Source organism: Zootermopsis nevadensis, unplaced genomic scaffold, assembly GCF_977971745.1.
Source record: "Zootermopsis nevadensis isolate Lab colony 2312 unplaced genomic scaffold, Znev_1.0 Znev_ptg000030l, whole genome shotgun sequence".
NCBI lineage: Eukaryota > Metazoa > Arthropoda > Insecta > Blattodea > Termopsidae > Zootermopsis > Zootermopsis nevadensis.
The window spans coordinates 13,867,002-13,894,531 of NW_028259162.1; the positions used below are offsets into that span (position 1 = coordinate 13,867,002).

At 35.1% G+C, this 27,530-nt stretch overlaps 1 protein-coding gene across 3 annotated transcripts in view; it reads left to right on the plus strand.

Moving 5' to 3' along the window:
* Positions 1–27,530, plus strand: part of LOC110831819 (opioid-binding protein/cell adhesion molecule homolog) — a 173,273-nt gene that overhangs the window by 73,928 nt on the left and 71,815 nt on the right. For all 3 annotated transcript variants that reach the window (XM_022068248.2, XM_022068246.2, XM_022068247.2), the window contains exon 2: positions 25,906–26,003. In XM_022068248.2, the coding sequence (XP_021923940.1) occupies positions 25,906–26,003 (98 nt within the window). The remainder of the gene's footprint in view (positions 1–25,905; positions 26,004–27,530) is intronic.

Sequence of the window (27,530 nt, forward strand, 5' to 3'; positions counted from 1 at the left end):
CTGCTCAGGAAGCTAAGTTTAATCGACGTATAAAGAGGTATTCCTCGAGCTACGAATCATTGTTGTAAGATAATTATTTTATATTTTAAGCACAACTTTTGTTTGAATAAGTATCAAAATTAATGCAGTGTTATACAGCTCTTCGTGTGTAATTATACACAATGTTATAAAACACACGCGTCTCCAGTCGAGGAAAGAAATCGAATTACTATGGGCCATATTCCGCACGAGTTGGATCGAAAATGGGTTTTATAACAGCACGGGGATTGTAGGAGCAGGTTTTAAAATGTTAATGGTTCAATGGTTTCAACAGACTGCAACTGATGTTTAATATTGCACGAATGTAGAGGAGACGGAAACTAGCGGATTGTCTAAAACTACTGCAATAAACATGCCAAACGGCTTCCACACTCACTCGCTGATGCGATTTAGCTCCACCCCCCCCCCCCTTCGTTTCCTACAGATCACGTATTCTGCATCAAGCCCAAAATCGGATTATTATTCAATACAAATTTATCGCAACAATTACATTAAGCATCTGGCATTGTTTCCAGGAACTTTCTTCCGTAAGTGCATATATTTTTAGCATAATTTCAGGACTAATAATCCACAGTTAAAAACAGACCTCTATTTAATGACAATTAAATCTGAATCAGGTTACATAAGTGCCATTATAATAATCAGGTTCAGCAGTCTAAGATTGCGTGGGGAGAGGAACAATGGTATAGAGAAGAAAATTTCTAGCCCCAAAAATGGATTATCTTAGGGTGGCTAATAAATCCTTTGAAATTGTTACAAAGTTCAAATATCTGGGAACAACAATAACAAATCAAAATGATACTCATGAGGAAGTTAAGAGGAGACTAAATTCCGGAAATGCTTGCTACTTCCCAGTTCAGATTATTTTGTCTTCCCATCTGATTTCTAAGGACCTGAAAATTAAAGTATACAAAACAATAATTCTGCCTGTTGTTTTGCATGGGTGCGAAACATGGTCTCTCACTCAGTGGGAGGAACACAGATTGCAGGTGTTTGAGAATAGGGTGTTGAGGAGGATATTTGGGCCTAGGAAAGAAGACGATGGGACATGGAGAAAACTGCATAATGATGAGCTTAAAAATCTGTACTCCTCCGCCAATATTGTCAGGGTGATTAAGTCGAGAAGAATTAGATTGGCGGGGCATGTAGCGCGCATAGATGGGACAAGAGATGTGCACCGAGTATTGATTGGGAAGCCTGAGGGGAAGAGACTGCTGGGGAGACCTAGACGTAGATGGGAGGATAATGTCAGGCGGGATCTATGGGAGATAGGAGTTGAAGGAGACTGAATTTTGTTGGCCCAGGACAGGGTCTGGTGGAGGGCTTTGGTTAATTCGGTGATGAACCTTCGGGTTCGGTAAGCCAGTTAGTTAGTTATAACCAGCCTACATCAAATGTGTGATCTAATGAAAAAACTGAACAATGTATTTCATTTGTCATGGGAGTGAGTATTCTGTGCCAGCATTTAAAATTGTTTGGTTTAAAAACACGTAGGAATACAACGCTCTAATTCTGTGGTCATCTTCAGCTGAAAGCAAAGGGAATTTACATTCTGCATACATCACCACATTATCGATAAATACTGAAGAGTTTAAGAAAACATTTGTTTTTTATGTATTGCCCAAAATTAATTCGGATATGAGCTTAGAGTAGTGTCATATGTGAAAAAGTGTGTGCCTGAATTATTCATGTAGCCTTTTAAAACTGCCCGCATATTTTTTTCTTAGATTGAAAAGAGTCACTTAGCAACATTGCATTTTTATACAGTTCTAAACCCAGCTTAGAACTGTCATTTCGATTGATATTTTATGTTTTCAGTAACTGGATAACAACATCTTTAACTAGATCAAAATCAGTAGCAAATGGTACATTCAACCATCTGAAACCTTCGAAGCCGAAGGTCATGTAAATAATGTTAAAGAATTTTGCTTTTATATATATATATATATATATATATATATATATATGATATTAAATTTCAGCTATATGATCTGAAATCACCCTTAGGCACTGAGGCAAAAACGTCAGGACAGAATACTTGGTTCAGACTTGTTACAAGACGATCGCATTTACAGCGACTGCATGTCTAAAGATAGTAAGTCAGCACATGAAAATTATATAAAATACTGTGCGTGTTTAAAATATGTCTCGAAACATGAAATTCTACACAAATTTTAGTGTATTTGTTTCATCACATCTGTCATCTTTTGATTCACGACTACAGAACTGAAACGTTCACACTTCGTTAAGATTCAAATTCAAAACAGTTAAGGAATCTCCGCATCTCGTATTCAACTGAAAACTGTCAGTGGATAGTCTTTGTCCCCAATGATAAAAATGTGACTGAAGCCTGAAATTTTACCATTTTCTCAGTCTAAAATACAGTTTAAGATTGCGTTGAACTTTGAATGCAACCCGTGCTTCTTTCAAAAAGTTTCTAAGCGCAAGGACATTTTCAAAAATTATTGTTTGCTGGAAGAAAGAAACTTTCCGACATTTCAGATGTGCTTACTGCCCCATCATCAAAGCGATCATCACATATTGTAATTCTTACTTAATATTACCATTATCAGCTTCAGAATCCGTAGCGACAGATATAGAGATATTTAATAATAGACACTTTTACAACAATTTTACCATTTTTTAACCTAACCTGAATAGCACTAGTTTTTTCCTGTTAAGAGATCGGCTTATGATTCACAAAAGCTATTACTAAAATTTTTCCTTGTTCTTCTATAAGTCTCCTAGCAACACAAGGTAATAAAACTTCGGTAATATAATCGGATTAAGAAAACGAAGCTAGGTTCAAGGCTATGGAAACTAGCAACTTTTCCTTCTTTGTAGCTTCCGGTATTCGCGTATATGAGAATTCAATTACATTAATGCATCTTCAACACAACAAAGAGATTGAGTCAAGAATGTCTTGTTCCTGTGTGTAGGCTATGCGTCATATAATAATCATTCATAACAGATTTTGGGCTTCGCAAATATTTTATATACAGTCAAATACTGACGAAAGAAATACGTTTCTGACAAAGATGCTGTCTGCTGGGTTGCAGCGCCGCGTAGTCTAGAAGTACACCAACGCCGGAAAGTCATCTTTGTACTCGCTGCCGTGAGAATTTCATATCCTATCTAATTCCTTGCAGGCTGCAACATGTTACGTCATGCTGAGTTTAATAGCAACAAAGGCGATAATGAAATAATAATAAAAACATCAGACGCAAAAATATCCAAAAATAAATATGCTACTGAATCAAATATAGACTATCAGGTGTCTGCGTGCTGTAAACTATTCGGCTTCAATACGTTCCACAACTAAGATGTCCAGAAAATTGGTCAAATTTCGTCATGATTAATTGTAACTTATCAATATAATACAATTAATTTCAAAATTCAGAAGGAACTGGTTTATAATTCATGAAATGTTGGCGGGCATGAAAGTAAGTTATAAGTCTTATACCTTTAAGTCATCGAGTATTCTTTCAACTGTAAAAGAAACAGGGGCATCGTTTTCACTGAATAAATAGAGATGAATACAGATCAGAGGTCCTGAGAGATTTAATACAGTGTTGATGAAACCCAACCTTCCCTACCAAAGTGAACTGCGGAGAAAGTAGATCGAATTTTCTTGGGGTGCACATGAAATCAATCAATTAGACGAGCTTGGGGTCAGATAATGTGACGTAGTCCCTAACATACCCCGGATGTAGCTACATCCAACTGGTTTCAGTGCAGTGTTTTATATACATTTGATCCTCTAATTTGATTCTGCAACACAGTCGAATCAAAACACAGTAATTACACGATTTACTATTGTGAAGATTGTCTCTGTTTCAGTAAATTCAGCAGTATAGCGTTTCTAGAGATTTACATAAGAACCTTCACTGAAGGTCAAAGTTGAATTCAATCGCAACATCTAAATGTTTATGGTTTGGATGTCGCATTTGTGTGTGTAACTTGGTCTAATCTAGATAAACAGACTTCACTTCACATGTGGAAATAGAGGGAACACAGACTTTTGTTTACATGGTAATGAACTTCCGTGTTCAACAATAGGAGTGGGATTTTTTTTGCTAGTGAGCGACTATTAGCTTCTAAAGGAGGATTCTGCTATGTGGAGTTAGTTATGAGTTACATGAGAAATTCACTTAGTCATTTACATAAATATTCTAAAAGAGAACGTTTCTCGCTAATGAGGTACAAGCTAATACAAAATGACTGACCTTAATGAGCTTAAAAATAGGCTTCATTCAAAGGTCTTATACACAGTGAATATCAACATTGTAAATAAATAGAATTAGACCAAAGTTACAAGATAAATTATGTAACTGACGAAATTATGTCATTAACAGCAATGTTGCAGCTGTGAAATAAATAAAGAGTATATACGGAACTGTACTTTTTGGAGTCACAACTTTATTCCTTTCTTAAAATTTAGACTGATAATTAAAATTTACTGGGTGCGTTTCTCCATTATATAGGGCTTAAAACATTTCCCCTTTTGGTAAAAATATTACTTCTGCAACTGCCCTTCCGCAGACTGCTTTCTTCTTACTCTGGTTGCCCCGGGATCAAACCCAGTAGCGTGCCCGGTTTGCCTGCGGTTACAGCTTGATATAACTTCGGATAATTCGGAAACATATAAGGAATAATAAGTGGTGTGGGGTTTGTCGGCGAGCAAGATTGTCCGACTCTCAGGGATTATACGGGGACTGTGATAGTTGGAGCGGCCGTGCGCCAAGGACGTGAAATCTGTGGGGATAATCAACTGCAGACCACACCGAAGTCACCTTGGAAATATTTCACCTTTTATTTCCTTTCAATAAGTTATTCTGATTGTAGGGTAGCGCGATGATTCGGCTGTTGTATTTATAATTGTAAGAATCAAGCAGAAACTGTCTGATTGCCTTGAAGAAACAAACTGTTGTATTTTGTACTTGAAATTTGATGAATCGAGCAGAAACTGTCTGCTTGCCGTGAAGAACCGAAGTTTCAGAGAGGGAGCCCCAACGCAATCTCGCTTTTTATATTCCCGCAACGTAACTGTTCTTGAATTTTGAATTAAATATGACAATCCGATTCGTCCCCCAAAAAGTCACTTATGACGTCGGAAACGTGCCGAACAGCCACATTCAAATTTCATTGGTCCGAGTCGTAGTGGAGCAGCGGTCATCTGGCAATCGTCACTTCACACCTACTAGGGCGCCCCAAACCAACGGTCACTAAACCGAATGTCGGGGGAAGAGACTTTTACACGCCAGGATGGCGCCACTCTCTTTCCCAATGTGATACATTGGACAAAGCCAAAACTTAATAAAATCACTCAAATTTTGATGAAGTGAGGTGTACCAAGTATCATCTAATCACACCTCCGTCGTTCATATAAACCAGATTAATATGCCAAAGCCTGGTTTACCCCTCATCTCAAGTTTCAGTCCGTTCGGGAATTGAGCCACGGACCTGGACTGGCAAACTTCTTTCGCTGAAACATACAATTGCATCATTCGGATATCTTTAATATCTGCGACAGATTTCTGTGAACCTTCGTTTGACGATGGGGTAGAAGAATATGTTTCGTTGTGAAGGGATACAGTACGCAGAGTCAACAAGCTCTAGCAAATTATGCATGTGAAGAAATTTAACACATACGGTGTTTTTTTCCACATTGTTGGCCAAATGGCAATAACAGTAAATATATGTAAGATTTGAGGTTATCTTGGCGGTGAGTCTGAAGATGGCTGTCCTCAGGGTTCTTGCGCCGTGTAGTCTGGTAGAAATGTCCTTTCTGCCTTCATCATCAGGGCGATCATCACCCTGATGATGGAGGCAGCAAGGACTCCTGAAACGTTGGTAAAATTTTACCAGACTACACGGCGAAACAACCCTGAGACAGCCATCTTCACAATAAATATGTGTTTGACATGAATTCATCTTTGAATTTTCATTAAAGGAAATAAATGATATCACCTACATTTCGACCCATGTTTGTCACGGATTTCTCTGTCGTCTGAAAACCTCTGTGCCTTTCCATCATAGCGGAAAGGACATTTTATAATGTCCACACTCTATGATCGGTATTACGTTTCTTTTTAGAACGTCTCTTCCACGTAGACATATTTTATTAAAACAAATATTTTAGCAGGAAATATTTCATGCTCAGCGTATTATATAGGCCCATCATATTATTTACATCTAACATGAAAAACAAAATTTTGTAATATTTAATATTTCCTTCCAATAGTTCTATCTGGAACCCAAGCCATGTTCGTAGATATTACTACACACGGTTCACCACAGGTACTGTAAAGGGTGCACATAAAGATAAATCCTGACAATTTTCCCTCCCTCATTGACCGCAAACAAATATTCACCCGTTTAGAATAACGAGAGAGAGAGAGAGAGAGAGAGAGAGAGAGAGAATATTGGTTAGGATCAACAGCCATCAGCTTTTCAACTCCACCAGCGTATACAGAGAACTGCATACACTGTCTACGGGCTGATGACAGTAAACAATTCTATCCTTCTCCAATTCTGTTGTTTGTGCCAGTGTACCATTTACGAGCTTTGTTTGTGAATGCCTCGCTTCAATGCCAGGTTAGGTCAGGTGAGGCCTGTGCCAGTTTGTATGGCAACGTGTATCAAGATATTGATTTTCGCATGTTTGGCGGTGGAATTGGTAAGGTAATTGGAGTTCCATTTGTAGCATCAGACGGCTATCTGACATGTATAAATATTTGTTGCCTGTCATGTTAACCACTGCTGTTAAACCGCTTACATGCAAACAGTCGAACAGGCCTGTGCAACTGTTGAATGCGTAATTCGTATGTGAGTAATCAACCTTCTTTAATCTCACTTAAAAATAGCAATGATTTTTCTCTCTCTTTATCTCTACACTCCCTGGTAATGTAGTATGTCCCAAAAATGTATAAATACAGTACATAATAAAATAAATGAATTTTAATCAAGTATATAGTTACATACGTCAGCATAGGTATTTATAATTATATTGCATTGCCATCTGTTAAGTGTAGAACACACCAGGCTCACCTCGTAAACACAGCACAAGGAGTTCGATAACAATGTTAATATTGGACATTATAATGTGTATACATATCCTTGAGACGATCTGTAATATTTGTACCTGGAACCTATGTACAAAATACAGGCTCCTGAAATCATTACGATTTTAGAAATTTGTGATAAAGTATACAGTTACAGTTTAATGCATGGTTTCATCATTACGTGAGAAAGATTAGTGTGTAAATTTAGTGGCAATTAACCTCTTCGCTGATGATAAAATGTTTTTAAACATACTATAATAAAATACAATATAGGCTTCATATTAACAGGATAAAGTACATTTTAAGTTTCACACTTATATAATTATTTCTTATTAATAATTAAACCGATAACTCACATTAATTACAAGAGTTAATAACATTAATTGTAAGATTAATTATTGTTTACCCTCAGACTTTTGATACCTTTGTTAAAAATGTGTCCCGATGGAAATATAGTATTAAACATTATTTTTTAAAAATTATGGTTCCCTCTGAAATTCTATAACCTTAATTTGTACTAAACATACATGTTATTTCCTTAACAATAAAAGACTATGTATAATATTTTAATATTTGTAGAAGTATTTATTCCAAAAGCCAATAAGCACACATTTAGTATCTCTGCATAAAACGTATTTTATTTTCGCCGGTCTGTAACGTTGTGAGATATGGCTTTACGCCGAGGAATAATGAACATAAATTGCAAGTGTCTGAAAATAAAACACATTTGAAACATGTGATTTTAATTCCTTATCTTAAGGCCGATTCTTTCCCTCGGAGAACTGTGAGGTTGTCTAGATTTGCCTAGGAACAATTACATTTGTTTCTTTTTATATTAGAGTCGTTAAGCCTTCGAGATCCAAGTCACTTTATCTAGTGTTGGAGTTTTGTAGCTTTTTGAACAGGTCCGATCTTATATTTCCTTGTTTACTATTAAATGCATATAAACACATATTGTGTTTTTTTAATTACCTTTACCTAGACCACAGACTGAAACGCTATGAATAAATATTCCAGAATTAAACATGTAATAACAGACATTGAAAAATATTACCGGATGGTGCTGATTCTTTCAAGTTTGTGCTATCTGATATCTACCCCCATAAGAAACAACGAATCTCATCAGACTACAGGCCGATTGTTCTGTGAGGTTAGGTTAGGTCTTGATTTCCTCCGTTGATTTAAATGGAAACGAGTACAGAAAGGTTACTGCAAGTTATGTAGATGTGACGTGTGAAGTAGCAAGTCGATTGGCTGGCACAGTTATTTTTATGTAGTCCATCAGAAGCCGGAAGCTATGTAAGGTTCGTTTGAAAAATGAGTTTTTATGTCATAAAAATGAAAATGATCCTTAAGATAAATATCACGTATGATTTGGAACAGAATCTATTCTTAGCAGTATAATATCAGTGTACTGAGAATCATGCCATGTTTAAAGCAGAGTAATTTGGATTGACTTAGGGCCTACTAACTATTTTCTAATCCCAAATAATATTTTCATGTGATGTTATCGTAGTCTACAATGGAAGTCAGGTACATTAGTAACAACTGCAATGCAGTGAAATTTACGAAGTAACTACTAGAACCTTTACACACGCTTTGCTAGTCTATAATATAGACTAATCAAAAGTTACGAAAGATGATGGCCAAATGTTCCCAAATTTATAAAACACAGATTTTATAAATACCTTCTTTCCGGTTTCAAATACAGTTCGTTGGAGTTAATTTACTGCTGATACAAATATTGATATATCACTAATGAATCTGTTCACCAATATTCTGCGAAAGCTCTATGGATAATTAATACTAAAAAAGAGATCGATGGAGAAAGTTTATATTACAACAAACACTTAAATAAATAAATACAATTCTTATAGTTCATTTCAAAGGTTCTGTTGAGATGGTACGTTCTAAATGTGAGTACTTAACATGGCTGTATATAAACTAGTCGTGTAGTATATGGTTTAAAGTTTGGCCAAGAAACAATTCCTGTGTATACTAATTACTTAAATTTATTTCGTACCATTCCTGCAAATTAAAAGTACATGAAATAAAGACCGTAATTTTTATTGGCAGAAAGTATTCCTGGTCTCAGTTTTCTCTTATCACTGATGGAGCTATGGACATTTCATGTAGATCCAAAGAAATAATTCCTTTAATAAGGCGCGCGGTGCAGAAATCTGGATTTATTATAAGCTTACATAGAAGCGAAGTGGAATGTGACGCGTGTGTAAATATTCCAAAATATTCATGCCACCAAAGAAGGAAAGGCGTGGAAACTGAACGTTTCAGAATGCATACCGACCAGTATTTACTCTGTGAGGACGTTTGACCACATCCATCACGGATCACTTGAGGTGCTTTGATTTTTTTTTACTTCAGTAAAACTTTTTATTTTATAATACAGTAATGGCCAATTTAATTCCGCAAACTCTAAACTACATGGCCCTCACATGCTCTTGAAATTGGTGCATAAGTTTCACATAATTGCGGAGATATCTGCATTTGTGCCTGTATGATCGGTAATTTGGCTCTTAATAGGCAGGTTAAATGTCTGTAGAAATTCCTTTTCTCACGGTACTTGACCGTTAAATAATTAGATCTGTTTCTCCTCTGAACCATAGAGTAAAGTGGGGAGACGTATGGATGGAAGTTGCTGTTTTATTCTGAGGGAAGACTAATAGAGAAGTTTTAATTGAAGTGAGGTCCCCCACTCACTCCAAAGCCACCACTTACTTTCAAGCACGTCGTTAGCAATGCAAGTCTGCTAATAGAGAAAAGACGAGGGATTTCGAATCTCGATTCTGTAGTCCTTAGTCGCACGTAAGAGAAAATTAGTCCGAGTGTTTTTATTTGCAAAATTGTTTAGTATTTTTGAGTAAAAAAGGTTAAAGGGACATGTTCAACGTTTTGCCTGACCACTTCCATAAATTAGGCGACGAAGGTGAGGGAGAAAATTTTACTTTTAAAAACGCTTATTATGTAGAAGCCTGTATACCTTTCAGAAAATCACTCAAAAACTGACCACATTTAAAACTCTAATGGAAGACATGACTTCATATATTTTTGCCATGACTCATAAATAAGATATTTCTATATGAAAAGTGTCACATTCAATTGACATAAATTTTGTATTTTACACTGTTCAGATAGATTTTAGAAGAAGAAAAAACTTGCCTTCTTCAGATCGCATTATTATGAGGTTTTTCGCAAATTTAATAAATAACACAAGAATATCGTAAAAGTCCTTTGTAAAATCTTCGGTGTTTTGAGGCGTGTCAAAACAATGTTTCTGAAAAAAGTTGCTGCCCCATTTAGGGTCTGAATTTGCAATTCCCAATAGACACTTGAATGGACATGGACATGAACATGGACAACTCTGATAGAACTCTTTCGTATGAACAAAAAATCATTGAAACAGAAAAGCACAAAATGGATTGTGAAAGATGGGAAAATTTTATAGGTTTACTAATCCCTGATTAATTAGAAGTCTGGCAACGTAGAGCACCCAACATCATAACACTTTTGTCTAACCCACTTCGTATTCATTAATGCCTTTGTCATCAGTTTACGAATAAAGGTTGCATCAGTAATGGAAGCAACAGTACCTCCCGAAACATGACATTCTTTGACATTGTCATACGAAGGAAAATATAAAATAATATATATCAGTTTCCTAAAATAGCATCTATTTCTGCTGAGTTTCATGGAAGAGAAATGCTTTCACCTTCTTCGTTATTGGTTTTTTAAAGTCAACAATTTAAAGGCATTGTTAAGAGAAAAACAAAGTTGCTACAAACGAAACACATCTGCTTACTGCAGATTCCGGAATGCCTTCTAACATCATAAAGAGCTGACATTAACGAATACACTAATTGGTTATACCTCTCTTCCTCTACCTCTTTGCCGTCTGATTGTCTATAGCACGTCTTATTTACGTACAATATTTGTTTTCGTTGAACACTTTTGATCTTGATGTCGTGCTCTTTATGCGTAGGACACAAACAAATTAAACAGGAAAGAAACGTAACTAGCACAAAGCGGAAGTTTCCTTGAAAATATATTTTATATAATCAAATACTGAAATTTCACGTATTATATTGTATCTTTTGATACACCGTGATCTTAATAAAGCTTTCTACAACTGAAAGAGAAAGGCTACATATCAATTCCCGGATTATTTGTAACTATTACAAAATACATTTTCTTGTAACCAACAACAACTTATTAGAATATGTACTATATACATCAACGCACTAATATTTTCTACTTTTGCATATGTTTACACATGTATATATATAATTTGTATTTTAAAATTTAGCGTATTTTTACAATTTATTATTTTCGTACGTTCGACGTACACCATCATAAGGGAATACTTCCTTTTTAATATTATTTACTGAAGGCGAGAGATAATAGCAAATGTCCTATATGTTTTATATATCTTCTGAGATGCATCGCTTAGATTTGTCGTGATTGCCCTTGTATTAGCGAAAACTGATTCTATTCATTAGATCCAGAAACAAATTTAATGTCAATAGAAGACCCGCTGAATTTGTAACAGTACTCAGTTATGTTCTTTGTGTCTGTATACTTAAATAACATGTACTTGTGCCTGAATTACAAATAAACTGCATTAACTATGCCTGTACACGGCTACTGTGTTCGGTAGAGATGAGGTAAAGTTGGTTTAAAACCCAGTCCTAATGAATGACATATTATGTGTGGTGATGAATTACCTGAATTCATACCGTGTACCTGCCCAGTATGAACTCCACCCTGTATAGAATTTCACCAACGACTCGTTATATTTTTCTTCTTTTTTGTGGCTTTATTTGTAATCTCTATGCTCATGTAAAGGCATATCCGACTGTGGGCGCAGTACGTTACGCATTAAATATCAAATACTCTCCAAACGACCCTAGGGATTCTAAAACCCCTTTTCGTCTGGTTCCCTGCGATAGCATATGTTTCCATGCACATTTTTCAGTCAATTAAGTCCCAAAAATCGGATTATGGAATGCCCAAAAACGTATAAATTAGCTGTCGTATGATAAAGCATGCTTAAAAATAATACAGTATATTATAAAATAAGTAAACAAGCAACTATTAACACTATAAAAAGACACTATTGTCATACGTGTTTCAACCTCAAGAGATCATCATCAGTGACGTATGGTGTCTTTTTTATAGTGTTAATAGTTGTTTGTTGCTTATTTTATATTCTAATACACTACACGGTATGCAAAGTTTTAAAAATACAGTGTATTGTTTCACATTAAATCACTCGGAATATCGTTAGTAGTATATTGCCAAGAATTTTCAGATGACACCCTACTTTGGACTTCTAATTTAAACTTTAATTAGTAATATGCTATAAGCAGTATAACATTTTAGCTGTATCATCCGATGTATTTCATAAGTTCGTTCCCACTTAGTTTTAATACGCTCCTGTGAATAAGCTATGGGATATTTAAATACACGACTAGTTTTAGGATCTTAAATTAAATTTTCCATATAGGTTAAGGTGGTCATGATATAACAATTGTAACGGCTTTTATTCAAACATTATTCTCATTAAACTGTTATTCTGTACTAAAATTTCTTAGAAGATTTTTATTCATATTTATGTCTGTAAATTAATTTATGTGGAAATCTTGCTGAGTAGTAGAAACATTCAGTCTTTTAATTAACAAAACTTGTACACATAAACGAAAAGTGGTCGCATTGTTTACGTCTCCATAGTGCCTACGTATTTTCGCAGAAATGACATACTGAGAGGTGTTTTCAGAAATTACCCCGTCCTGTGAAATGTTGACAAGAGAATTCCGTGAACCTTGCGAACAATTCTGTTAGTGTCCTTTGTATAGTCGACAGGTCTACCGGTAATGACTCAAGAGAATAATTCAGTCTCCTCGTCAATATGAAGCAGCTACAGCTCCAGCTGTAAAATTAGAGTTGCTTTTACTATGTATATTGTTAGCTGTGATGATAGTGATTTTGGAGATACTGGATTTCATGTTATGAACGCCTCTGTGAACACGTTAGATACACTTCAATCACACGGAAGTCAATCAGTAATCTAACGAGAGACTTGTATACTAATTGCAAGTAATTCTGGTTACACTGTCTGACTAATACCGGATTTTATTAATTTCATGTAGCGACTTGTATATATCTTGAAACAGGGTAGAAGGGTTTTTCGGTGCTGATGCTGGAAGCAACGTGTTCTCCTGAAACGCTATACAAACGTAAACTACACGGCATGATAACACGCAAGACCACAATTTAAACACACGGAATTGTGAAATCCAGACGAAAATATTTTCATTAAGAACTCTAATAGTTTTGGTCACACATTTTAAAAATAAAATTTATTGGAAATCTGAACAGAAGCTTTTAATTTAGTTACTTAAAATTTACCAATTTATATTAAAGAATACGAATATTTACACGCTGCAAGTCAAAGAACCATTTACGGCCTATATGTGTGCATTTCATTTTCGAAACCACCTTTTAGTCTTTCGAATGAAAACACTTCAGTTAAAAGCAAACAACTGTGATAATGAATTTCACGAACCCTATGATATTTGCACTGAAATAGAAATTGTGGAGTGACAGATCAAGCATTACAAAAATTCCTCAAAAGTTATTAAACTTCTGTCTTCGAAAATATAAGTACACGCATGCTTTTAAGGACCAGTGCACCGCAAACCCCACTTCAAAGGCCAAAAACAGGGTTGGTAAAGTTCAAGCTATATAAAGGTTATATATGACACAATCAATGAGGGTCGCAATGTGATTTAGCCTCCCTAACATTCAGTTTTATCTCCACATGGAGAAGAAAAAGGTCATTTTGCGTAAGGTAACGGAACAGGGCTGGCGTTCAGTTTACATTTATTTCAAACCTTAAAAATCCTGTGGTAAGAACACTATCAATAACCTATCTCGCAAACTTCTACCAGTCTAAAGGTGCAATGCCCCATCATATTCACCGCCGTATGAACGTTAATTCTATTAGTCTACGTCCTAAGTTTTTCAAAAGAATTTTTACGAAAAATAAAATATTAAGTAATTTAAAAAATTTCTGTGTGTGTTTTCATTGTAATTTAATACGACAGGAACAAAACGACAAATCTTATTAAATTGCAAAATATTAATTTGAAGTGATGGTAATATGTTTCTTCTAAACACCTCCCGGTCATCGTCAAATTTCATTTTTATTTTCTCAGTGCGCAGAGTCGGCGTTGTTAATTCATATAGTGACCGGCTCCGGACTGGACGGCCGGGGTTCGATCCCCGATGGGAGCAGAGGTTTTTTCCTCTAGTCTCTGCGTCTACACCGGCTCTGGGGCCCACCCAGCCTCCTATCCAGTGGGTACCGGCGTCCTTTGCAGGGGGTTAAGAGCGACCGGTACCTGTTGCTGACCACTCACCCCTATCTAGCGCCGAGGTTAAGAATGAGTAGGAGCTATAATTTCGCTCCCCTCATACGACTACGTGGCGTATAGTGGGACAGCTTTAATTTACTAGTGCGTTGATGTTGCAGAACCCATCAGTGTAAAACTATGTATTTGAATACAGAATTTTCAGGACATAAAAGAACCCATCTGCGCAGGCGCATAGCCGTTCTAATAAGCGATATAGAAACATCAGCTGAATCTCAGTTCGCCTTAGTTGTCTACCCTCTACTGTTTTGTCTCATTTCTGTAAAATCTAGTATGTATGGTGTCACAACCATCGCATCAAATATCATGCAGGTTGCTTCAACAGTGGGAATATTTTTAATAAGGGGCCGATGTTTTCGGGGCAAAGTTAAGCATGACGCAAGGCTTCAAGATCGAGAGACTTGTCCGCTCAGACAGACCGTATGTATGGCTTCATGTCTCATGCAGCTATATTTCGGATGTCGGTTGGTAGGCAATCAATCCTGCTTCCTATTTCAGAGATATCCGGTTAGAATTCTGGCTAAAATGTCTCAAATTTCCTTCTTTATTTTATCAAGGTTTATGCTAGGGCAATATTTTAAAATAGAATTAAATAGCTCCTCTATTGAGCAATTATTTCTCATTTGCACTTTATTTAACACGCAATAATTGTTCAGTTACGTTATCAAAATTTATAACCATTCTTTCTACTTTCCGTACGATTTTGGTGTATTAAATTTATTTTAAAAACACTATCTGAGTGGAAGTCACTGTCCTTGTCTCGTTATCACAATTTCTACTGGCAAACCACATTGTATGAGAGTATTAGGGTTATGATGCGGCTGTAGGGTGTCTTAGAGTTCATAAGACATCTTAAGACTACAATAAACACTTACTTGGCCCTTTGAATGATTTGAGACGATAATTTGTAAAATACACACAGCAGATAATTGTAGTAATTGTTGACATAAGGGGGTTTGAGATGTACTGGTAATTAACACACCTTCAGTAATGACGTAATTAAATTAGTAATGGTGCGGCTAGCGTCGCTTAATGTACTACCGCTAATATTGCTGACACCGGTGCGCATAATTACGCAATTATCTGAATACCTCGCAAAACAAGTGTATGCCCACCAACATCTGATATGCCCTGTTCGCTGTGTTCCATTCTCTAAAAGGAATTTTTATAATTTCTAGTACGAAGAATAAACATCTGATACTGTTACCGACGTTTATATTTTTCGTCAGCCATTTCTCTTTTATGGTAGTTAGATACGTATGATTAAACTCATTTCTTCGTGTTTTAAAATATCGATAAATTATATATATATATATATATTTGAATTTATTGCTCCAAACATAAAAAAGAAGAAATATAAATAAAGAAAGCTTTGATTTCACAAAAATACTTATTTCAATAAATGGCAGATCTTTTGTATTTGGTAGATTCATTCAGAAGTAGATATATTATTTTTCTTTTTTAATTCACATAAAAATGTCTGCTGATATATTGACTGTTTAATAATATTACAGATTCAAAATATATATTATAGACATGAACGACCAGAAACAAGAATTTGAATTCCTCCTTTTCCTATATCAACGTATTTAACAAGGGATTCGTAAATCAATTAACAATTCGAAAAAAAAAGTTTCTGTAACTAACAGTGATATGCATTTAGTTACAATGCTTAATCTGAATTGCAAAGGACATATTTTTTCACAACTTGCACCTGTAGTGATGATATGCACACAATTATTAACACCTGTATGAACCAACACGGTCGTGACTTTCGTTCAGTGCTGCTTATATTTAATACCAACATAGTCTGAGAGCTTAAAAATACAACTAAATTAAAGTGTAATTGCTTCTTACTCTCCTTAAGTTACTATGCACAACGAATATTAATTGACTTGAGGGCAAATACAATGAAATGATGGCATTTTCACTAATGTAGTGTAATAGAAATTTGCCGACGTTTCAGAGGTACCTGCTTCCTCCATAATAAAGGTTATGATCGCTTTCATGACGGTAGCAGAAAGTACCTTCGAAACATCGGCATAATCCTACCAGAGTACACGGCGCTACTACAAAGAAAATTATGATCCACAAATTACGAAGTTCTTTATTCTTAGTAAAACCAATGTGACTGGGTGTCGAAAAACAAAGTGCTGGCTAATCCAGTCTATAACCGATTTTCCTTTGAGAAGCTTCATGTAAACCCAATCTGGTGGTAAAAAAATAAGTTATGACACGTATTGTGAAAGTATGTATTATTTTACAATTTCTTTAATCATCAGTGAATTTCTTCCTGATGATGTCATGGCTTTAAAGACAGCTCCCCATTTTTAGAAATCTCTATCTAATTCTGACACAAATAGAGAGAAAGGTACGAACACGTCACTACCCTGCTTCTGCAAGTTGTCATACGGTTAACCTGACTTGTAGGTACATCGATTCTGTATTTACTGTAAACTTGCTGACGACGGGCGACTGTGTACTAATACCGCCCATTTACCTCTGTGCTATCTGAAGACTGAGAGAATGTGTGTGTATTTATAATTACGTGATTAACGGGCTTCTGATGATGTCTGAAGGGGACATGTTACGTTCTTGAACCTCAATTGAATTTGTCTAGTAAAGGAAGAAAGTAACGTGTTATTTGAGAAAATAAATGTTACCCAAGGAAAAACACTAGACTTAAACAAAGCATAATCGTCTCTAAATTATGTTCACAGTCTACTATGGCACTTTTATATGGTTTATTTAAAACAAACATTAAATATTATGCCCCCATATTTTAATACTAAGGCTGTTATTGAGAAATAATAGCAGAGAATATTTCAGTTACATAGTTTTCAATTAGCAACTGGACGATTTGACATTATTTTACAAGAACAATTTATTCAAATTTCGTAACTTTCACCGTTTCATCCTTCTAGAACAAGTTGTTTACCTTTAAATCAAATTCAGTGAAGACCACAGTGAATTTGGTTTCGGAACAAAATGTTTGTTCGGGAAAACCGAACGGCTATCAGTTTTGTTTCCATCTTTATTGTACAAATCGTAATAAAAAAGAGCAAGACGGAGTCACGTGCAAAGCGATAGTAAGTCCGGCGAAGAAAGGGTCCCAGCGGGGTGTCTCCGGGTAGAGAGATTGAAGCTCCGTGGAGTGAGTTAGATATGGGCTAGCAGCATGCAACGTCGTGTATCAAACCTGCACCCACCGATCTCACAATAATCCGACCCCTGTAGTTTAACTGCTAGCAGTCATCGGAGAGAAAATTATGCAGGACACATGAACGAGGAAACAATTTTTATAACGTCTTTTTCCATTATTTAAATTCTATTAGTACCAAATCATGAATTCAATATCCAGCACACTTCAAATAATTCTTTCACGTAAATATAAGCAAGCACTATATGCTAGATTCTATACGTTATGTATCTTTTTAATTTGCTATACAGGTAGCCCTCGATTTGCGCCGATTCAGAATAACTCCGATTTTGAAACCAATAAGTCAAAAAGTGAAAACAAAATATCATTATTTATAACGTTTTACAATGTTTCTCGTACTGCATCTTATACTAAATCGTACTTCTTACATCGCTGATTTTGAATAAAAATTATAAATACAGTCACCTCTACAATTACGTATGTTTCGTTAACGCGAATTTGCTCCAATGAGATCGATGAATCGGCAAAAGCTGTTTGTGAAATGCAAACTTTTGCATATGCGAGTTTGCTCTGATGCAATTTCATTCCTGGAGGTACCGGGATTATTTTTACTACGCGATTTTCTATAGGTCGGCGTCTTACATGAATGCAACTATCGCATAACAGCAGAGATGACTACAGATCAATCACATGAAAGAATCGCAGTCAATCACGGGGACCAACGAATTGCCGATTGTAAGTGTATAAAATATATTTTTTTAAATTTCCTTTACTATATTTACGTTATTTTAGAGCTTTAAATGTAATGCCATTATATTACTCGTCAATGTTTGGGTGCTGGGAACGCATGTCATTGACTTCCCATTGATTTACATTACAAAAGAGTTTCAATTTACGCCGATTCCGTTTACGCCGTTCCGTCCAGGAACGCATCCCCGGCGTAAATAGAGGGCTGCCTGTATATGAGTGTCAACTGAAGACAGACTTGTGAATCAAGATGCATAGAAGTTTATTCCATCGTTTATATCGTGTTCCTATATGCAAACTTTTCAGTGCTAAAAATTACGAGTGCCTACGATCGTAAAAAGTTTGGTACGACCTAAAACTTCAAATTTATGGCGTGGGTTTCTTTCGTGGAGTGAAATACACATAATAATAAACCACCTACAGTATAAAAATATTTTATTCTACTTCATAGGCGCTGCTAAAAATAAGCCAAGTTATACGAAATATGCTATCAATTCGATTTCGTGTCTGACGTATTCGTTTGTACTGAATTTAGCTTTATTTCATAACCACACATTTTTTGCTGACTGCTGTTAATAAACAGCTTTACAAAACTTATTTATTACTGAAGTTCAGTTATTGAAGTCATGACGGTAGCTTGTTTATCAGTAATTTAATAACGACCTCAGTTTATCTAATATTACTTCTATTTATCGGAGCATAAAATGTTCGTGAATTTCTGGTTGACTTCTTACGCCTTTGAGTACAATTTATTTGCACGGAACATTAAAGTGAAACATACTTCCATCTCATGGCTGTTAATCTTCTTGAGTTTTGAACAGAAGTCTCGTGAGGTACCTGATTATCATATGAAGTCATTTGGAATTATATGACGTAAAGTTATTTATTGTGACTGTATACAGATTTACTATCGTCTCTTGTCAGATGCTTAATATTTCATCGTACGGTGTATAAATACAATATGCATTCATTACCGAGCTCATACGTTGGGAAAATGAATTGTACAGTAAACAAATCAGAATTATCTAAAGGCACGCTGAAGGTAGTGTGTCCTGCTTAATTTTATCATATAACAGCTTTCTTCCATATACTTTTAATTCATCGTTCTCAGTCATACTTCAATCAGATGCTATAATTCCAAAACAGTTCAGAAAGGATAATTACATACGTAATTCAATTTATGCTGTAATATGAGTTACACACAAACACAGCGAAATATAATAGATTGTTATTGAGATAAATTGTGGACCTCCTTAAATATTTTTTACAACCAAAGAAACTACAACTTTGATTACACCGCCTTCAGTAACAACAGATTTCCATCTAGTCCACCAAGGACATTTACGTAATCACAACCGAAAAGGAATATTAACTTATTTTATGAGTATCAATCAGCTGCATTTGTAGTATTGAGTCAAATGATAGGACAGGTGATTTTAATGTATGTGGAAAAGGCCATTTAAGCTACTATCAAGTCAATTTCCTGTAGTCTACGGGCGAAAAGTCTCTCTGTCAGATCGGACCGTTTCTGAGCCAAAATACGATCTGAGCTTTACGATTACGAAGCAGGAATGGCAACCACTTCACTTCAACGTTCAGTAGGAAATTGAATAGACTTTATCTGAAGATTAAACATGCCTCTTCTAGATACGGAATGGTAAATTTGTGGATTTGGTATAGCTTGCTGTTACGTTTTGTGGACAAGAACTCTTCTTACGAAGCCTTCTGCTTGCCGTGGTCTTATAAATGTGAATTAACTTTTTATAAAGAACTTCGTCAAATAGAGCACAAAGAAATAAATCATAAGAGAACTTATGTTTTGTTGGTGGCGGAATATGGGAAATTATAAATAAATAGAAATTAACATTTGTATATATTATACGGGCATATCAGTTAGAAATGTATTCTTGTGGCATTTATAACATTATTTATTTCACTAAACTAACAGGAGTAGTTCTATGTGTAAATTATAAAATCCCACTTCTGCAGTATCCCATATTTTCCACAAACATTTTAGAACCAAATTTTCTTGAAAATGTTGTCTTCAGGCTCTTTTATTTTATGTCCACTTGTCAAAACATTAATTAAAAATTTTATAAGTGTACGAAACAGCGGATAAAATTATTTTATGTGTTATTTAGTTTCTCAAAAGTATACATCATAGCAACATACATAATATTTTCTAATAATCAGTAACAAACTCTGTAAATAGCACTACCTATTTAATATTACAGACCCTAATCGAAGGATGCCGACAAAGCCAATGATTAACTACACAAAAGTGTTAAAGTCAGTTCGTTGCTAATAAATAGAATGGGTCACTAGATCCGTTTCTTTCCATATAATCATTCGTCTTGGCTGCTGTAAACTTCGAGAACCATGATCAAGTGTAAACATGGCCATGGACTAATAATAAATTATAGTAGCTAATAGATGATTAATACAATACAAAATCTCGAAGAGCATAAAGTATATCTCATTGATCAGTTGGTGAATTGTTACCTATATATTTGACATGCTGTATATTTTATGGCTTTTTAAAGACGAAGAAATACATGTTTCATTTGTTAAAAGTAACGGTATATTCTGTTATTTTACTTTAATTAAAAAATATGACTACGTGTTTTTCATACAGAATACGAACAAGGTAATGTTCACATAAATAAAATGCAGCTTGAAGGCAGATGGACTTTGGGAACGAGACGTAGGTTGTATATACCTTTCTGACCTTGAACAAGAATAGCTTTAGCATATGAAACCAGACCCAGCCAGCTCACAGTGTACCACGTACTCTGGTCATAGCAAGAATTATTTTAATTTTGAGCAGACAAAGGGACTGCGTATTTTCTAGAGGTATTCTAGATTTGCACAGAACATAATTCACCTAATTTAAATCAATGATGAACTAAAATCATCGAATAAAAATAATAACATAACGATTAAATTAAGACATATAGTGGGGTTTTATTCCAACGGATACTTAAAGAGATTATTTCACGTCCATTGAATAGGGTACAAGAATATAACGGTTGCATGCCCCCCTCTGTCCTTCGAAAACAAAGTAATATAGAAATATTCATTTTGGTAACAAAATACATAGAGTTCACTACAGCAGCAAGAAATGCTGAAGATACTACACGGTACTACTTACCTCTATGTAATTCAGTTCTTGATCATGCCGTCCAACACTATAATTTCACGACAGAATACAGCATTTTTCACCACTAATATTCGATGAATCATTATCGTCTTTGAATGTAACAAATAATCTTCTATTGTACGTATCTTGCGCTTGGAATTACTTCCATACTATACGTCCAAGCACAATTGTTTAATCTCACTATAGGCTACGTTACACGATACAGCTAGTTTTTTAACACATTCATACACAAATTAACATTTTCCACAACCACAAAAAACAAAACTAACGAGAACACAACAGAAATAGCAAATTAAGCACGCGTCTTAACAGGTACAAGTCACACTCTGCAATAAATAAAGTACAAGAAACTACAGAAAACCAGTGACATCTGACGTTTCAATGGACAATTACTATTTCGTTTACGTACAGATGTCGTGCTGCCATCTAGAAGAATTTGTGCAACAAAGCGTTACGACAAACACAAGTTAACAGTAGACCACGTCCTGACCATTGACACAATATTTCAAATGAAGATGGCTGTCTTCTGCCTTGTAGCACCTTACCAAAGTTTCAGAGCTCCTTGTTGCCTCCGTCATCAGTCTGGCTTATCGCCAAAAAGAAGACAATCATCTTCGTTCACACGGCCGTGACAATTTAAGTAACATCTTATAGTTATTTAATAAAACAGTTTACAATAAGTATAGAATAAAATATTTATCCATGATATATCAGTCGACTCTATTACAGGCTCCACATGTACTTCATTACATTCATTTTAAACAATTTGAATAAAGAAAATGTATCAAAATTAACCACTGTGTGTAAGCCTAAACGTAGTTTCTTAATTAACGGAAACAAGGTAATTAAAGAAACTCTTAGTTAAAAACTAAGAGTTTCTGATATAAACACACAGGAGAACGGACAAAATCTACGTTCCTATTATGTGTTTACTAAATGCACATTGCTAAATGAGCTCAATAAAGTTAAAATTTCAGTACCCTGAGGACAAGATGGTTGTCGAAACGTTGGTGCTTTTTCTCCCATTCAACCACCTGACACGGCTGGTAGTCAGAGATGAATTCGTTATACTTAGTCGCCGTGGAAGTTTGTGATCATACACAAGACTATCGTTGGTTAATTGTTGTTAGTTGAGTGTTCTAGAGCAGTGGTCTTTAACCTGGGGTACGCGTGCCCCCGGGGGTACGCGAAGACATCTTAGGGGGTACGTGAAATTTAAAAATATACATTTTATTTTATGATAAACACTAAACAATCATTAATGTAATTTATTTAATTTATTTTAGAAGCAGATTATATACTATGTATAACTTGAATTATACACCAACAACTTTGGGGTTACAAAGTTGGAAGAGAAATTATATCTGGGGGTACGCGAACAAAAAAGGTTGAATACCACTGCTGTAGAGCTGTGGTATTCAACCTGGGGTTCACGTACCCCCGGTGGTACGCGAAGACATCTTAGGGGGTACGTGAAATTTGAAAAAAAATTATTTTATGATAAACACTGAATAATCAGTAATGTAATTTATTTAATTTATTTTAGAAGTAGATTATATACTATGTATAACTTGAATTATACACCAACAACTTTGGGGTTACAAAGTTGGAAGAGAAATTATATCTGGGGGTACGCGAACAAAAATGTTTGAATACTACTGCTGTAGAGAATACCGAATTGCCAAGAACAGAAAAGGTGATTGGTTTAAAATTCTCCTATGTAAAAATCTAGCTCTGAACAATTTAAAGCCGTTTGAAAACAACACAATATAAGCAAAGCAATCAGAGAAGTATTTGTTTGTCAATGCCAAAGAAAATTCAACCTTAAACGCACTAATCGTCAAAAATTATTTCTAAATTGTGTGCAAGACAATTAGACCTTATTAAACTCTCTTTACGTGTTAGAAAAATAGAATTTGATCACAGACATGTGAGATATAATACCATATCTAACAAGCATAATTTTTAGAAGATCTTTTTTGAAATTCCTGTAATAAACTTTACTGTTATTCCGAGACTTTTACTTTTTTACTTTGTCCGGAGATAGGGATTAGCTCTATCTAGTGGGCCCAACTGTGTATAAACCTGAAGACGGAGATAGAGTCCCATCTCCGAAACGTCGTTTTACGTTTTATATTTACTAGACGATGGATAATATCCAAGAAAATTTTTATTCAATTGACTCTTCACCATCGTCAAGAAGTTTTAGATTTGATTTACTGTTTCTGTTCACATATTCGTATTTATTGGGAAGACTGGTGAAACTCATGAATCCATTCCGATGGAACAAGATAGAATCAGTAGTACTGGGTTGTGTTATTAGACTCTTCCGTGCCAAGCCAACAGTACAGAAAACGATCTCACTATCTGATAAGCTCTTAAGCTAATCGCTGTTGACAGACGGGAATATTCTGGGGCTGGGCATTGATATTCGCCTAAAGTGGTACAATAAGCTGATTTCCGAATTACAACATTGGACTACAATGCAAATGTAGACACAGTCCAAACAGACTGTGGCCTATCAGACATCTATAAATCATTTTATTCTGGACAGTGACACAAATTACACAGTCACATCTTGTAACGTAGTAAATTTCACCGATTTCCGGAACATTACAATGAAATGAATTAATATATTCACACGGGAAGCAAATAGTTTTTGCTTTTGTAGAACAATAATTTAATTTTCATTCCTTTTAAGCTGCATACACAAAGATGTTAAAGATATTGTTGAGGATATTGTTCAAAAGTACAATTTTATAATAGTAAAAAATAATTTGAGATTAATTACAATGCAGCAAAATGCTAATCTAAACAATATTTCAAAATTTAGTTTATACCTCAAAGACAATGAGAACCGTCTCCACCAAAAAGATAAATTAATTGATACTGTTAATTTTAATTTGAAAGACATCACAATCCTGGCAAAAGACGTAATATTTTAAAAAAACTTTAAGCAGTTTAAAATGTCAATTCTTGCATTAAATGTCATAACTATCATTCACACGTCAAATGTTTAGATGTTCTTACATTCATACTGAGAATAATGTGAAATCCATAAACAAAACTTCAGCATTATGGCAGTTAAAGGAGGTGAAACATGTGGTTACAACTGTGTTTTAATGGGTTAAAACTTTGGCGGCGAACTATTTAACCTGTGTCGACGTTGGTCTTTGGTGTGTGACGGTATGTAACCGTGTATGTAAATACCATACTCGCACTGCTTCCGCCCTTACGGCTAAAGATGGAGAGTCTATGTTCCTCCGAAGCGTTGGTGTCCACCTACAACTTCACGCAGAGTCACAACCCAGAAAACCAACATCGTGAGCTTATCGGCTAAAAGAACCTAATCTTATAACATAGTGAACCACTCTTGATTGAATTTCCATGTTATGACTCAGGTCCTCCGCGTAAATTAACCTAGATTGTCTTAATATAAGCTGTATACCACATATTTTTAGATTCGTTATTTATAATGGTTTTGCCATTTGTCATTCGATAATGTCTGGCTTGTAAAGATGGCTGTCATTTGGGTTATAGAGACAAGTAATCTAGGAGATGTTTATCAGTAATTTAGAGGTCCTCTATCATCGGGGAGCAATAACAGTAGGGGATCCAAGAACGTTTGAAATGTTGGTAATAATCTACCAGAGTACACGGCGCTAAAAAGCAGAAGACAGCGGTCATATAACTCCACCGCAAGAACCTGTAATCATACTGTAGCACATATATTTGACACACCGTCGTTAAATATGCCAAAAACGAACGATCCTGTCTACGGATTTTGGTCTGAAGTCTGGTATCATGTAGATTTCTATGTGCTTTCTACATGGTTACAGATGTTTCACTGCCTCAATCCTCAGAGTTTCTTTCTACCCTATAGATGAAGGTTGAATGTTACTCTAAAAAGTTGGTCACGACCCTCAAGACCACACGAAGTTACAATTCAAATACGAAAACAAATAATCTCTCATAACTTTAGATCACGAACAAAATACCTGTTGTTTTTAACGCACCTGAAAATTTATATTAAGTACATACCAGACAGTGGATTTTATACAGTATGATATTTGTAAATGAAACATTCATTGTCAGAAACCTTTAGAGAACGAAAATGTATTTGTTGTAGTGTAGTAGTTTAAATTCTTATTTGGTACAACTGTAGCCTAAATATCTACTCCTCTAGTTCGTACGTGAATACCATTTTTATTTATAAGTTGCTTTGCTGTATGCTACTGTAACACCCGTCAGGTAGAAGAGTAATATTTTCTCATGTTTGCGTTGCAGACATGCCCAAGTTTGGCGAGCCAATCATCAACGTGACAGTGCCCGTGGGACGCGAAGCTACCCTGATGTGTGTAGTAGATGATCTTGGTGCTTATAAGGTAAACTTGACTTCACAGAATTCAGCTAATGATGATTGAGTAGAACTGTGTTTAAATACGTACTTATTCTCTGTTTGGTGTCGGTTATAAAACGTGAACACGCAGTATGCTTCACTGTCGTAATTAGGCATATTTGCTTTTTTATACCCTGTGCTACAAGGTTTGAAAAAAACTGACATATTGGTGAACTGTTCTTAGTTTGTCTTGTTAATGAAAGAACCCCACATTTAAATGCATGGGATATTTGATTAGTTATTGACATCTGCCGCATTTATTACCGTAAAACCTCTTTATAATGTAATATATTATATCCTTATCCTCATTCACCTTTAAAAGTTTCCCCCTAAAGTATTAATTACAAATTGTCTTAATCGATTGCCTTAAAGTTTTAAATTTCTTGTTTTGTAAAATGATAGGCTTATAGCTTGCTACTGATCTCAGTGGTAGCGTCTCTTAAATTCTTATTTGTTAATTTTATTTACCGAATATGCTTTGATTTAATACAATTACGAATACTGTAGAACCTAATTGAATTACCACATAAATACTAATAATATTGTGTTTAAACCTGAAAGAGAATTGAGAATTATAAATAGATTATTTTGTGTTTCAAAGTCAATAATTGTCTAGCTCTGCTATATGCTGATATTTGTGTGTTCACAAATATATTATATTAGGTTCCGTACATTATTATTTATCAAGGGTCAGTGTGAAAATACACATGTAAAATAGTGCCATTTATGACAATGTATTTAGTATCGTAAAATATACTGGGCTTCAAATGTAACTGAATTAAATTTGTGTTTGGTTGATGCAACACACGCGTCAGAAACCTCTCATTCTAACTGACTTTTAAATGGTGTTAGATTCTGTTACAAACATTAAATTATGAATGTTTGCTATTCATGTCATTGCTACGGCAATTTTCATTAGCCAAAATGGTGTCGATACGTTCATTATGAGCCATCGTTTTCTAATAATAAATGGCCACATGAGTGTTAGCAAGAAACTTGTACTGATGACCGATTTTGATTGTGTAAATAAGGAATTTGTCCTTGATGTACTTAACTTCCATTAGTTACATCACGTCTGTAATAACATAATACATTTGCTACTTTAAAACTGCTTGTCCAGAGCAAAGGGTCATATTCAGAAATTTCCTTTACATGTTTTATTTATTACTACTCTTACCCTTCTCCTGCTTTTATTAATATAAACTTATAGTGTGTATTTCCACACATCTTCGTACTAAAAATCATATTTATTTGGTGATCTTTTATGTTAATTAGGATGTCTATAACTTGAACCTTATTTTAATGTTTGGTTAATACTAAAGATCAGTTTTTTCATAAATATCCATGACTCAGAGTGCTCATTATGATTTTCCGAATACATGTCTGTTCTATTATTGAATGATGCAAAAGTCATAATACAACAGCTGTAACTCAGTTCTCGGAAGGCAACGATCGTGAATTATTAAAATAAAAGAGCATTTGTATGTGAGCTTTTAAAGATATTTGCAACGAC